At 41.9% G+C, this 12,684-nt stretch overlaps 1 protein-coding gene and 1 long non-coding RNA gene across 16 annotated transcripts in view; one reads left to right on the forward strand and one right to left on the reverse strand.

Annotated features, from left to right (window-relative positions):
- The window catches only part of LOC139102738 (uncharacterized), a 365,092-nt gene that overhangs the window by 271,550 nt on the left and 80,858 nt on the right, over positions 1 to 12,684 (forward strand). The gene's annotated exons all lie outside the window — the stretch shown is intronic.
- The window catches only part of LOC139102730 (CCR4-NOT transcription complex subunit 6-like), a 318,650-nt gene that overhangs the window by 97,685 nt on the left and 208,281 nt on the right, over positions 1 to 12,684 (reverse strand). The window contains exon 4 of one of the 2 annotated variants that reach the window (XM_070656848.1): positions 9,051 to 9,111. In XM_070656848.1, the coding sequence (XP_070512949.1) occupies positions 9,051 to 9,111 (61 nt within the window). Of the gene's footprint in view, positions 1 to 6,497; positions 9,112 to 12,684 lie in introns of those variants that run through there. The other variant, XM_070656849.1, reaches the window with a different exon arrangement.

The raw sequence follows: 12,684 nt of genomic DNA on the forward strand, positions 1-12,684 counted from the left end.
AAAATATTAGCGTTATTTTCGTGTAATGAATGTAACAACTGATACTTCCCGATGTTACTTATAATTGATATATGCGATGAGGTTTCTTACGAAATGATTATTACATGAATTATTCATGAAGAGTAGGTATTGTTTTCCCAATTTAACAGACGCGTTACAACGAAAGCATATTATTAAAGCTGCATTCTGAATTACATTACGGTTTCGGACAAGCGTCATGCATTAATTCCACCCGGAAATGATTACCGCATCATATGATGCAATCTCCCCGCCTCTCCGAATAAAAAAGTTCACAATTCAACATTGAACCAGTCCGATCTAATTATTACTATGTACCGCAGAAGTGATTATCATATAATTAAGGCATTCGTTATCGCAGACGCCTGCAAAGTAACAAACGTTCGATAGTCGCCAAAGATAATTAAAGCAGAGTTCACGAACGGCAGAATTATAGTATATTTATTAACGAACACACGTTAGGTTGGCTAAAAATTAAAATTTATAAAAAGTAGATCGTCTCTTCCAAAATTACTGTAGTACATTTTTACGAAATGCAATTCGTTTCCGAAGTGCGTTTCTTGAAAGCTATTATTCATGCACTTTCTTCGCACTTCAATCACGTTAAATTTCGGCTACAATAGTATTCTTTTCGATATTCCTCGATTTAATTCAAAGACGCGTGCCACCGGAAAATGACTTTTCACCGAAGCATCGATCCGTCGCCGAATTGTGCATAGGCGGAGCGGGTTTTTGTCAGGCCGAAGGTCGTCGAGTGGAAAATCGAGAAAACTTTTGGGCGACGAAGCTGTCGGAAGTTTCCGCAAACTGCATCTGCATCCACCAAGCGGACTTGCCAAAGAAAAGTATTGCGCGGAAGAGAAATTTACATATTATAATGCGAACTCGGGGATTTACATGGGATAATAAATATGATAACGACGTATCGGGAAATTTCACATACAGCATTATTTCTTGGCGTCTTTTTTTTTTTTTCTTTAATAAAGACCTGTCCAAAGTATAAAATTTTTTCACGTTATTGACTAAAATTTTTGATTCGTGCTGTTTGATGCGCTATTATGACAATTGAGGTTGCTATTCTTATCGTCTGAACGAAAAGTAATTTTTGACCGGTTTCAAATTTATTATTGTTGCCTACCGGATACATGGACACGACGCTGAAAGTCAAAAATAATTGCGCGCCGTGATTGTCTGATTGCACGAACATCTCGCTTGGGAACAAAGGATTAATTCTCGATTCTCAAACTCGACGCCTATTCACGTCGCGTATCGGCCTTCCGGCTTTTTTCCACGTGTGCGCGATGCTTTTTTCCTTGCCTTACGTCCCAATACGAGTCCCAGTGTCCACGACGTGACTGGACAACGAAACGGCTTTTCTCGTTGTCGCTGCGAGAATCGCCGTTGAAGAAACGAGTACTCTCTCTCCCCCTTTAGAACTACGATCTACTATCTGCAGATCGTACGCTACATCGACTGTCCGGTCGAAAAAACGATACGAGGAAATCCCGATTGTACCGGGTGTACCGATCAAATAGTTCGATAATAAAAAGGAAAAACGTATATACTAACATACATATCAGTTTACGCAAAAAAAAGGACTATAGGAAAAGCCGCGTCTCAACAAAAAGAAAAATGAATTTAATTTGAGAAGTTTGATTAATTAAAAATTCGACAAGTTCTCTGTTAACCACACGACACATTTTAATAAATATATCTGGATATCTTTTTGACAATATCGGTTCGCGTAATCTCAAACAAACGTCACACGCAAGTCGTTCTAATAACGCATATAAATTCGCGACGCCACGATTCGAGCTTAACGTGTGCTTGAGGAAATTATGATTACTCAACAGAGTACAATCTCGGATTAAATGAAGTAGGTAGGATAAATACTCGCCTCTTAGACGATCACCCTGTACACGAACTCCCCGCGGACTCCAGCGCGAGTAAGTACATCCGCGTGACGTCGCCGGGGGCGGTCTCGCTCTGCGAGATGTCGATGAATTATTTACTAGGAGTGCGTGGACATGACGCTCCGGATATATATCTACATTTCTAGATCTTGTCATCGGGGACCGCCTACCGGCTACATCGTGTAAAAAGGGTGGGAAGAAAGGGGAAGATAATAGTCCGGAACTCGTCGTATGTACCATCCGCGGCTGCCGTAGCAAAACGCGCGAGCGGTCCACGTTACAGCTCGAGTTACATAAATATTTTATGGCCGCCGTTGGATCACGACGCGGCAAATATTTGCGCGAGCGGGACAAAGACTGCCGGCGGCAATTAATATGATTACGCGAAATATTATTACCCGCAAGCGATCGCCCGTGTTAATCTGCATTTTACCGAAACGTCGACAGAGAAAGAGCAATTACAAAGTTAATGTCAAAAATTGTTGCGGTCGTGCGTAGCGGTGGCACGGCTAATCGCCTCGATATATCCTATCGTCCCGATATCACCTACAATTAATTTACACAGTAATTAATTCATTAGTGACACTCCAAGCGTATAATTCGCTCGCTCGCGCGGAATTCACCGGGGTTAATTTATGATTTCGCTGAAGCGGCAGTTCGACAACGGGCGCGAGAGAGGATCATAAATGCAGCGACGAATAATCGTCCGTAGCGAGACGAAAACTCGCGCCCTCCCTACTGTTATTTGTTCGTCGAATTATCGAAAAACGACGCGTGCGGAGCAGTTACATTCGCTGTCCGAGTTCTCCGTTTCCGCCCCCGAGACCTCGCGCGCTAACTCGCAAAGACGCCGTGGTCGTTCCTCTAATTGAATTCCGGCGAAATTGCGACGTCCATTAAGCGCGGCACGCGGGAGAACGCCGGTGACTTTTCACAGCGACGCCGACGTCGCGACGCGCCACTCTTTTCGCGTTAAATTACTTGGCATCCCTCGAGCCAATGAAACAAAGACTAAATGTATTATTAAAGAAGGAAGCGAAAGCTTCTTTTTTCTATTTTTTTTTCTCCGCTCAATGTACGTTTAATTTTCCAACAGAGTGCATATTAAAGACCGCGATTTGGCAAAGAGTCTCGCGGAAAGTTCCCCTTTACGCGCTCAAGAGAGAAAACACGATGCGTACGTGCGTCCGGGTCGGGGCGGTCTCGACATCCGCGCGGGTCATTTCGTAACGGGGGACATCTCGTCGCGCGTATAAAGAAATCCGAATTCACGAGGACCGACGGCGAATTTAAAACCCGGGCACGTCCGCGATCTCCAAAGTGAGAAACGTCTGCCATTTACGTGTTCTCACGGCAAATCTCGAGCGCGGCGATTGTAAAGGCTGATAATTCAGGCGGCGGAGGCACGATTTTTCTTTGACTAGGTTAATCCGCCGTTCAACTCGGCGCGGCTCGCCTTATTTATATTCATAAAATACACCGCGCGTAATGCGTGTCCTCCAGATCTTCGCGCGATACCCGTATTGTTCCGCGCAAAATATGTGTGTCTGTGGGACAGTCGGGGGACGTTGCATATTGCATCAGCATTTAAATCTGAGAGGTGTCCGGGATATCTATCTTGTAGTGCACGCTCAGAGAAATTCGGAGGCCGTTGGGATCCTTAACATATGCGCGGACGTATTCAAGGCGGGCGACACGATTCGCAAGCGCGCCGGAATCTCGTCATTACACCTGCCGGCCGCAGCGGAATAACCAGGCCAACAATTCCATTACGAGCGAGCACTGAGGGCTGCAAAGTTGCCTCCCTCGAGTGAGACCGACCGTTCCCCGTAATTAGATATTCGTAAATGACGCGACGACCTCAGTCGACGTCGTATTGTCGAGGTATTCTCTCATGACGTTCATATAGACTGTCCCAGAAGCCGCGCGCAAACCCGACATTCTCATTCATTACTACTTGCCTATCGCTAATTCAAAACCGCAATTACCGCTCGTACTAATTTGGAAGACATTCGAATTAAATTAAGCGGCACCCTCGATCGAAAAGCTTGAAACAGCGTGATAATGCGTTCCGAGAACGAAACTAATTCCAACATAAAGTAGACCGATTAAAACCACGTGTAAATTTTAATTAACAGTTAAGCGAATGCAAAAGCGAAACAGTAAAATATTATCACTATCGTGATTATACGTAGAAATGATTAAACTCTGGATTGAAAATTTCTGGCATTAACGTTAAAACGATATAAAAATTAAATTCTGTTTGGTGGGTACGTTTTCATTAGTATATCTTTGTCAAAGTAGGTATGTCGCGAATGAATAAAAGAATTAGAAACGCTAGGGAGAGAGAGTAAAAAGTTTGTGGAGCACCGGTAATAATCCTAAGTCTATCATAAATCAGGCCAGGCGATACGTATCGCACAATATTAGCGAGGAGCAATAAAAATGGCGTTTACAATTAAAGCGACGGAAAAATCGGCTCGGAAGATATCCGAGAGGCAGGTTTACGGGTAAACTCATCGTAGTTGGTAGTTTGTTCGTCCCTTTTTCATCGGGAGATCGCCTTCTCGTCGGTGCACACCGGATGTAGACACGAGGAAAAAGGAAGGCGAGGCACGCGGGAAAATTTATTAACGATAAGAGATAACGTGACGTAAGAGAGTTCCTCCGGCTGCGCGGCTGTGATGTGGAAAAAAAAAGGGTGAATAAAAGGTACGCGTGCGCGCGCGCGAGAAAGAAAAAGACCAAGAAGGAGGCTCGATAACGCCGGAATTGCAACGGATATCGCGTGCTGCAATTATTATAAATATCACGGGCCGAGTTGCGTATGCGGCGCAAAAACGGCTTTATCGCGGTGAAATTTAAATTACGTTCGTTTCTTGAAATATTAAATAAAATTTATTAAGCTAAAAAGAAAATTGAGACGGCAAAGTTGATCGAGGAGTGGCGAAAAAAGAATTTTTGCGGATTAAGAGATTTTGTATAATTTTTTTTAACATTCCCTTTTTTTTCTTTTTAACGAGAATGACAAGTCATTCGCACGAATTTAATAATAACAAGATTTAACGGGTCCGTTCTTCGCCGAAAGAGACCGAATAAATGAGAGGTGCATTAATAATGTCGCGCGAAGCCGCCATTAAATGTAAATTCCGCGTTATCGTGCGAAATCACGGCGGGTAACGACAAATTGAATTGCTCCCAGCCGAGTGACGTCCCGGCAAAATTTTTACTTTCGTTTCGTCTCGCCGCCGAGTAATTCTCTCTTGTCTGTCTTCATTCCGCGCCGTCCTTTGTCGGTAATGACTGCGATAAATCGCGCGAAATATCTTGTCTCAAAGCAACAATGGACGGCGTTAATTACGAACGGTGAGAGAATAAAAGCACGTCGACATTTGAGCCCGCGCTGTATCGCGACGATCCGTAGGGATTTTTCACGCGTTGCTTAAAACACAATGTGCCTCCGAATGACAAGATGTCATTTCTTTTTCCCTCTCCTTACGAATAAAAATACGAGAGCGCGAAAAGTGAAAGCGAGGAAATCGTATTATAGAATTAATAATAAAGTAATGCGGATTAATTAATTCAATATACGTTGGCTATCCAAGCTTTTCTTCGATGAACATTGCCAGTTTAAAAGCGCGTCATGTAATTATGGAAATTCTTGCGCGCCTTAAAAGCTCGAAATAAAATTAAATATAAGTGTTAAATATGAATATATAAATTTACGACGCCGTGAAAAATATTCGATGGTACGTTTCTATTTGCATTTAGAAATATTCAACGCCTGCATTATATTTCGAAGACAATGGCGGGGAGTGAGGGTACGTGACCCAGACTAAAATATAATTTTAAATTAAATACGTATTAATTCTCTCGTTTCATTGTCAGAAATTGTCAGAAAATTTAACATTATTTAAATCCCGGTCGCGAGAGCGAATTAAAGGAAATAATGGATCGCGAGAATGAAACACCGACGACGGCAAATCGAGTGCGCGCAGCCCGCGAATAAATTCATTCATTCATTGAATTCGCGACAAACGTCGATTTCCGGTCGCGCGGTGCGAAGTGTTTCAAATAATGGTACGCGATAATGCCCTCGTTAATAATGCATCGTTCCGATCGGCGCGGATAAATGAACCTGCGCGAGCCGCGCTTTGTTCTCATTACCGATAATACGCTGCGCGCCGCAAAAAAAGCAAAGCGAACGAGCCCACGTACGAAGGTGGAGTGACCGTACATCCGTTAAATTTCAGTGGCATTTTAATCTCCAGGCGATTTCGAAGGATTTCCGCGCGAATATATTCATATGATTTCACGATGCACGCTTCGTATATATGCAAAAGTCACTGGCAATATCCTGCTCTCGAAAAAAATATCCATCTCATCCTACGCATTATTACGCACACGCTCGCGACATTTACATAGGTATGATATAGAAAGACGTAAAACGCCGAAATAATCAAAGTACATTGAACTCGGACGAAAGGTATAAATATAAAGTATTCGAGTAATCAGGGAATCGATAACGCATTTAGATATTCCGTCAATATCAAAATCCGGATTACATTTTATTGCTTTTTTTTTTTTTTTTTTCTGCCTCCGCGTGTATCGGTGTCATTATACGTAAAATCAATTATTATAATATATGTATAGTCTCGCAATATACTGGAATTAATTAAAAAAATTGTTAATAAAAATGTATCTTCGATATTTACATTTGCTCGAAAGTTAATACAAAACGAATCGTTTCGCGATATATAATGGATATATTTTACTCGGTATAACATTATTTTAAAGAGACTGGATTTTTTTTCTTTTAATCTAATTCCAATGGAATACTGCATTTGTTCATTGCTATAAATAATCACGGTGACGACAAGTGCGACAGAATTTGCTGTGTTCGTACAACGCACGTCGAAATATTATACAATGCGACATAAATCACGCGTCGAATTTATGATGGACCCGCCAGATGTTTCTCCGTCGTGTGAATCGCAGAGTAATGCTATCTCTTCAACAATTTCGATTTCGAAGGGTAGACGTTTACGCTCGAATCAGTCAGTAACACTGTTCCGCGAGAATAATTTAATTAATAAGCAGGCTTCTTTTTTCTCTTTCTCTCTCTCATTCCGTAAACGTTTCCGGGAGCATTAATTAAACATCCCATAAAAAAAAAAAAAGGATTTGATTACAAAAGTTTTGGACAGCTGACTGATATCCGTGTAACGCCTGATAGATTTCGACCCGAACGCTGTCCCGAATCTCTATTTTCCCAACGCGTTAATTTTGATAAAAAATAAACGTTTGTGTGTATAAAAAATAAATTATGCCGTCGGGCAACATTTTTATTTTTTCGGAATAATGTCTAAAATTTATTAAACCATAATTGCTGCCAAAGATAAATTATTATTAGGGATTATCTTCGAAATATACGATATGTTTGATTATTAGTAGTATCAATCAGCTTATCGGTGCAATAATAGCTTCCATGATATCCAGTCCTAGCTAAATTATAATCTTCGCTAAACGTTTTGTTACATAACACTGACCATCAATTGCAACATCCTTATAAACATGGCGTGTTCGTTCCCGATATTTTCAACAATATTTCTACCATAATGTGTATATACACACGAGACATTTGTGGAAACACGCGCGCGTAATTATGCTGATTTAACATACGCGCCGATATCGGTGGATAAATACTACAATTCGCAGTTTATCGCCTGCGGTCGCATAAATCACCATTGAAATGTAAACCAAACATAATGGATCGAACTATTAGAATAAGAGCACCGTAAAATTTGTATCGCGACAGTTTCGCGAGGCGCGGTAAAAGAGCGATGCGTGCCGACCGTGCACGTTATAGCCAGCGCGTGGCTGTATGCGTTCGTACACTTAACGCAACAATGCGAATTACCGAATCTATTTCATCATAATTATTAATTCACTGTGTGCGGCGAACCTGGTTACAGGATTATCCGCTGATTTAATTTTCTGGTTAGTGTTACGCACAATTCAAATATACTGCCTCCATTCTTTATCAGATTTATTCGCGTTATGTATCGCGGCTAAACGTTAAATAATTATTCTCCCGAGTCTCATTGTATTATAACTAATGTAATTAATAAATTAATATGCGTCCACGTCTTTACGTAATAACGTTCATATTTTTATGAGGGAATATCGACGTGGAAATATTTACTTATAAATGATATTATTTATCAATTTCGCAATTTGAAGAAAATAAATGTTTTAACTCAATATAAATGGAGCACACGCGGAGCGGAAGTGAAAACTGCTTAAATTAATACTCATCCGGCGAGTGTGAAAATACGCTGACTTTAAAAGAGCGATGACGCAGAGTGTTCGCCGCTCCGAGCGAATTCAATATTTACGCAGCCACGATTTTTCGTAGAAGTACATTTATTGGTCGCGTTTTTTTTTTTTTTTTCCCCGCTTATAATCGTAACCGCCGTTCGACGTGTTTTCGTCGGTACGCTATTTGCTTAAGCCGAGAGCTTGATACAAAATGAATATGAATATGTAACGAATCGTGATCATACGCATGCAGATACAGGAATGATGACGCTCCTATAAGTCCACGTAATTTAACAGCGCGTGAATGTTTGCTCGTACAAATAAATTAAAAAAAAATAAAAAATATTTAGACGCTTGAAAAATGTTCACACAATTTTTCGCAGTAGTAAGTCAGATATAAAATTAATGAAGATTTTTATTAATTAAGCACAATTAAATATGGAAGATCGGGGTCGCTATTGTAATCGTATCGAACTAAGCGATACGGGAGTATAATCGGGAATTTCCGGTAAAAAGGATTCGGTTCAATGCTTCCTACTCATTAGCCTGATAAATCGGTATCGTTTAAAATAAACATCGGTAGTTGATGCGCTTCATTATGGGCTATTTCCGGGGACGTATCGACAAGCGCGAGTTACGATTTATTTAAGCGAATCTATCGACACAGCGATTACAACCTTTTCACGGAAGAACACCGGCGCGTGCAGAATTATAGAAATCACGAAAAGCAATTTCCCGCGTTAGACACAAATCTAATGTAATGAGACTCTGTACATAAATTTGGATTCCAGGTCTTACCTCGCTTTATCAAACGGTAGACACATAAAACTACTCATAGCCGTACAGACAGATCCTTTACCTGCAAATAATAGAAAAAAAACGTATTAGAAAAATTAGTACAATAAACAAATAAATAATTAAATTAACAAAACGCGTAGATTCGTATCGCGAGATAAAGGCGTTGGCGCGGTCATTCGGTTAATTTTCCTACAACAAAGTTGATAAATCGCTGGACTTCCAGCGACGAAACAAAGCGTGCTCGTAACATTATTATTCCCAAACAAGGGCGAGGAACACATAAAAGAAGCGAATTAATGAATTTACTTGGCTCGGCCTTGGAATAGGAAAACGGTATGGCCATCCTCTCGATGGGCGTTCATTCGCAAGCGTAATTAATGCAAACTGCTGTGTGGCGGAACTTTAAATATAAATGCCCGCGCAAACCGCCGTCCGCGTTACGTTACGGTACTGCCGGAAGTGGCTTAAAAGCTAATGCCGCCTAAACTTCGTCGGACTCTTCGCTTTCTCGCGCACTCTCCTGGGAACGGTATTAGCGCTAAATTTTAACCATTTACTATGAGCTTCCGCTCGTTCTCACGATGAGTTTGTTTACGGTTTTCACAACTTTCGCGCCAAAAGAGGAAAAGTAATAAGAAATATATAGAGCGATAATAAGAATATATGTATAACGAATTAAATTACGTTTTTCGAAAAGTTGAAAAGAAACTTTCCGCAGGAAATATCTTATCTGTCGCTTCTCTTTAACACGCGGGTGCATGTCGAATAATTTTTTTATATTCCGAATTTACTTTATGTCATCTTAAATAAAATTGTGGCTTACATCTTCGTATATCGGAGCTCGCATACTCGAAATTCTTGAAATGAAGAATGTATTCTTTACGTATTTTAAGATCTACATTCGTTAGATTCTCTCGCGCGGTATCTTGTATCAACAAAGATCATAGTCGTGCGCGAAAGGTTCTCTAGACCGTGATAAATCGTCGTCTAAGACCTTCCGTATCCAAGATCCTAGGCAACGCAGAATCCCTCTCGACTCTGCCTTTGAGACGAACCCGAAACTCGCTGGGACCTCAGCGTTCGCCTATGGAACTTCGCCTTCGTCTAAGCGAACGTCATAAATATTCAAGATTCCGGTGGAGACGCGGACCGCGGCAGACAATGAGGTTTCCCTCGGGATTCAACGCGGTATAATATACAGCTCGTACGTCGAAGGTGTACACCTTCAACGTACGACCGCGCTTCTCCCGCGCTTCTTCGACGATCACCCGGGGGATGAGGAAGACAAAGGTGCCGTCTGTGTCTATTTCCGCGAGGTCATGAGATCGGAGATCGGAGTTCGAAACGTCGGTAGACGTCGTCGCGTAAAATGACGTAGCATGACAGCCCGCAATTGTCTTCTCGATCGAGAGAGAAAGGCTTCAAGCGCGCGAACTTTTCGTTCGGCGGCGATCGTAAAATCATCTTCTGTATTCTCCTTCGAAATATTTAACATTTCGAACAATTTCTCGTCTTTCGATAATTAAAATATTAAGCTCTTTATTCGTTAATATAATATATTATAGCGTTGCAATAAATTGAAATTTAATATTATTCGCGCACGGTGCTATCTAATATGCAGACAGCGTTACACGTAATTTCTGTCAGTGTCGTCCGAGCTCGTCATAAGAATCGACGTCTCGGCATTATTCCAAAGAAAGAGGAGGATGAATTCTGCGATCCGTGACGTTTAATAGACGAGTCCTTCCGTTACAAACTCTTCGGTCCCTGCGCGAAGGTGAGGAGACTTTTCTTGGTCATGCTAAGGGATCAAAGGAGAGGCGGGTTCTCATAATCCTCCTTCAGTCGCTTAATAGCCTCGCTCCGAACCCGAACAATAACCACTATGCCACTCGCCACTATCGCTGATGTGCTGGCTCGCTCGAGTGGCCGCTCGCTCAAAGAAAAGTATCTCCCTCGAACGATATCGTCCATAATGAACGGTAACCAAAGATAATTTTAATAGCGACGGATTTGAAACGGGGAATTATCGCCGCGTGCTTTATTTTCTTTCATCCTGCGTCGTTGGCGATATTAAAGACGATACGAGAGTGCGAAATTTCGAGCGGACAGAAAATCGTTCGGCGACAAAATACGTTGTGGCCGCCGTGTATTTCACCGACAGCGCGGTATATTCTTTACCGTCACCTTCTCTCCGTTCTCTTTTTCTCCTTCGTTATCTCGCAGACGTAGTTACCTGGACAACATAGTCCTTCGCTGCTGTCCCCGGGGACGAGACGGGCTAGCAGATTATGCGGTCGATTGAGGCGGTGAGTAGTTGGTAACTCACCAACTTCCAAGCTGCGAGAACGCTCTTCGTAAGACTCTCTTCGCTGCCGGCAAGCGAGAGGTCCTCTCGGACCGGATTCACCGGGATCTGTCAGCGTTTCATAATCTCCCCGCCGGCTGTCCCGCTGATATGTAACATTAACTGTCCCTAATTACAATTACGACGCGAAATTCCCATGGCGTATAACTTCGAGCTACGGTGACGTCGACGTTTGTCGCAATATAATAATCGCAAAAAATAGCATAGAAAATTTTAATAAAATATTCCCTTTGCATTTTTATTTTTTACGTGCGCTCAATATAATATTTTAATAAATAATAACTTCTTTTAATTATTGCAAAGCTGCAAATTTATGGATAATAATTTAAAAGGAAAGCTCGCACGGCGGAATTTTTTACTCGTAATATATACGGTTTAATAAATATTATATAACGCTCTTTTTCCGTCCTCGAGAAAACTTCTGACAAATAGAGAGAAAAAAAAAGAGAACGGAGAGGCAATCGGAGAATAATCCGCGACAAGCGCATAGATAAGAGATTACTTAACAATTCCACGAGACGAAGTTAAACTAGTTTCGTAATTGCCGGATCGCATGCGAACTTCCGCGACCAGCATGAAAACTAAACGAGAGGATACCGGAGAGGATGCATGGAGAGCAGCCTGCGCTATCCGATTATGCGATTATTCCCGCCGCATTTTCGAGCATGCGAGAGTCAGGAGCCGCGATATCCAATATCCCGAAAGGGCGAAACTATTCCCTGCGAAAAGCGTTCCATCGCCAGTTGGTACTCACAAAGGCTATATTCGTCTTTTCCGTTATTACGGTTCGCCGAAGGGGCTTTGCGGAATGGAAAACAATTCGCGTACTCGCAGGGATAATTTGTCCGTTCTAAATAATTCTTTCGAAGCGGAGGAATGAATCTCGGTGTTTAATGGTTCACCGTGCGACGCGACCCGTACGAAAGCGTAATTAATTCCGGCAACACGCGGCTGCAAATATTGTACCCGGGAAGTATCTATTTCGGGAATTCACGAAATCTGATCTGCCGCTAGATGCGGCACGCGGCGAAGAGCCGAAGTGATTTATACGTGCTGAAGCAGTAACAGGTTTTCTTTCCCGGCTATTTCTGCAAAGCTCGTGATATATATTTCGATTAGGAGATAAATGGGAAATAATAATGACCAATATCTATCGTCGTCCGTACGCGAAAGAGCGAACGAGGAAAAAGGCAACGTCGAACATCTCTTCGTGAAAATCGGTGTAGGGAAATACAAAAAGGCGATCGCGCACTGTCTGACGTGGCA

Source organism: Cardiocondyla obscurior, linkage group LG05, assembly GCF_019399895.1.
Source record: "Cardiocondyla obscurior isolate alpha-2009 linkage group LG05, Cobs3.1, whole genome shotgun sequence".
In the NCBI taxonomy this organism is placed as follows: Eukaryota; Metazoa; Arthropoda; class Insecta; order Hymenoptera; family Formicidae; genus Cardiocondyla; species Cardiocondyla obscurior.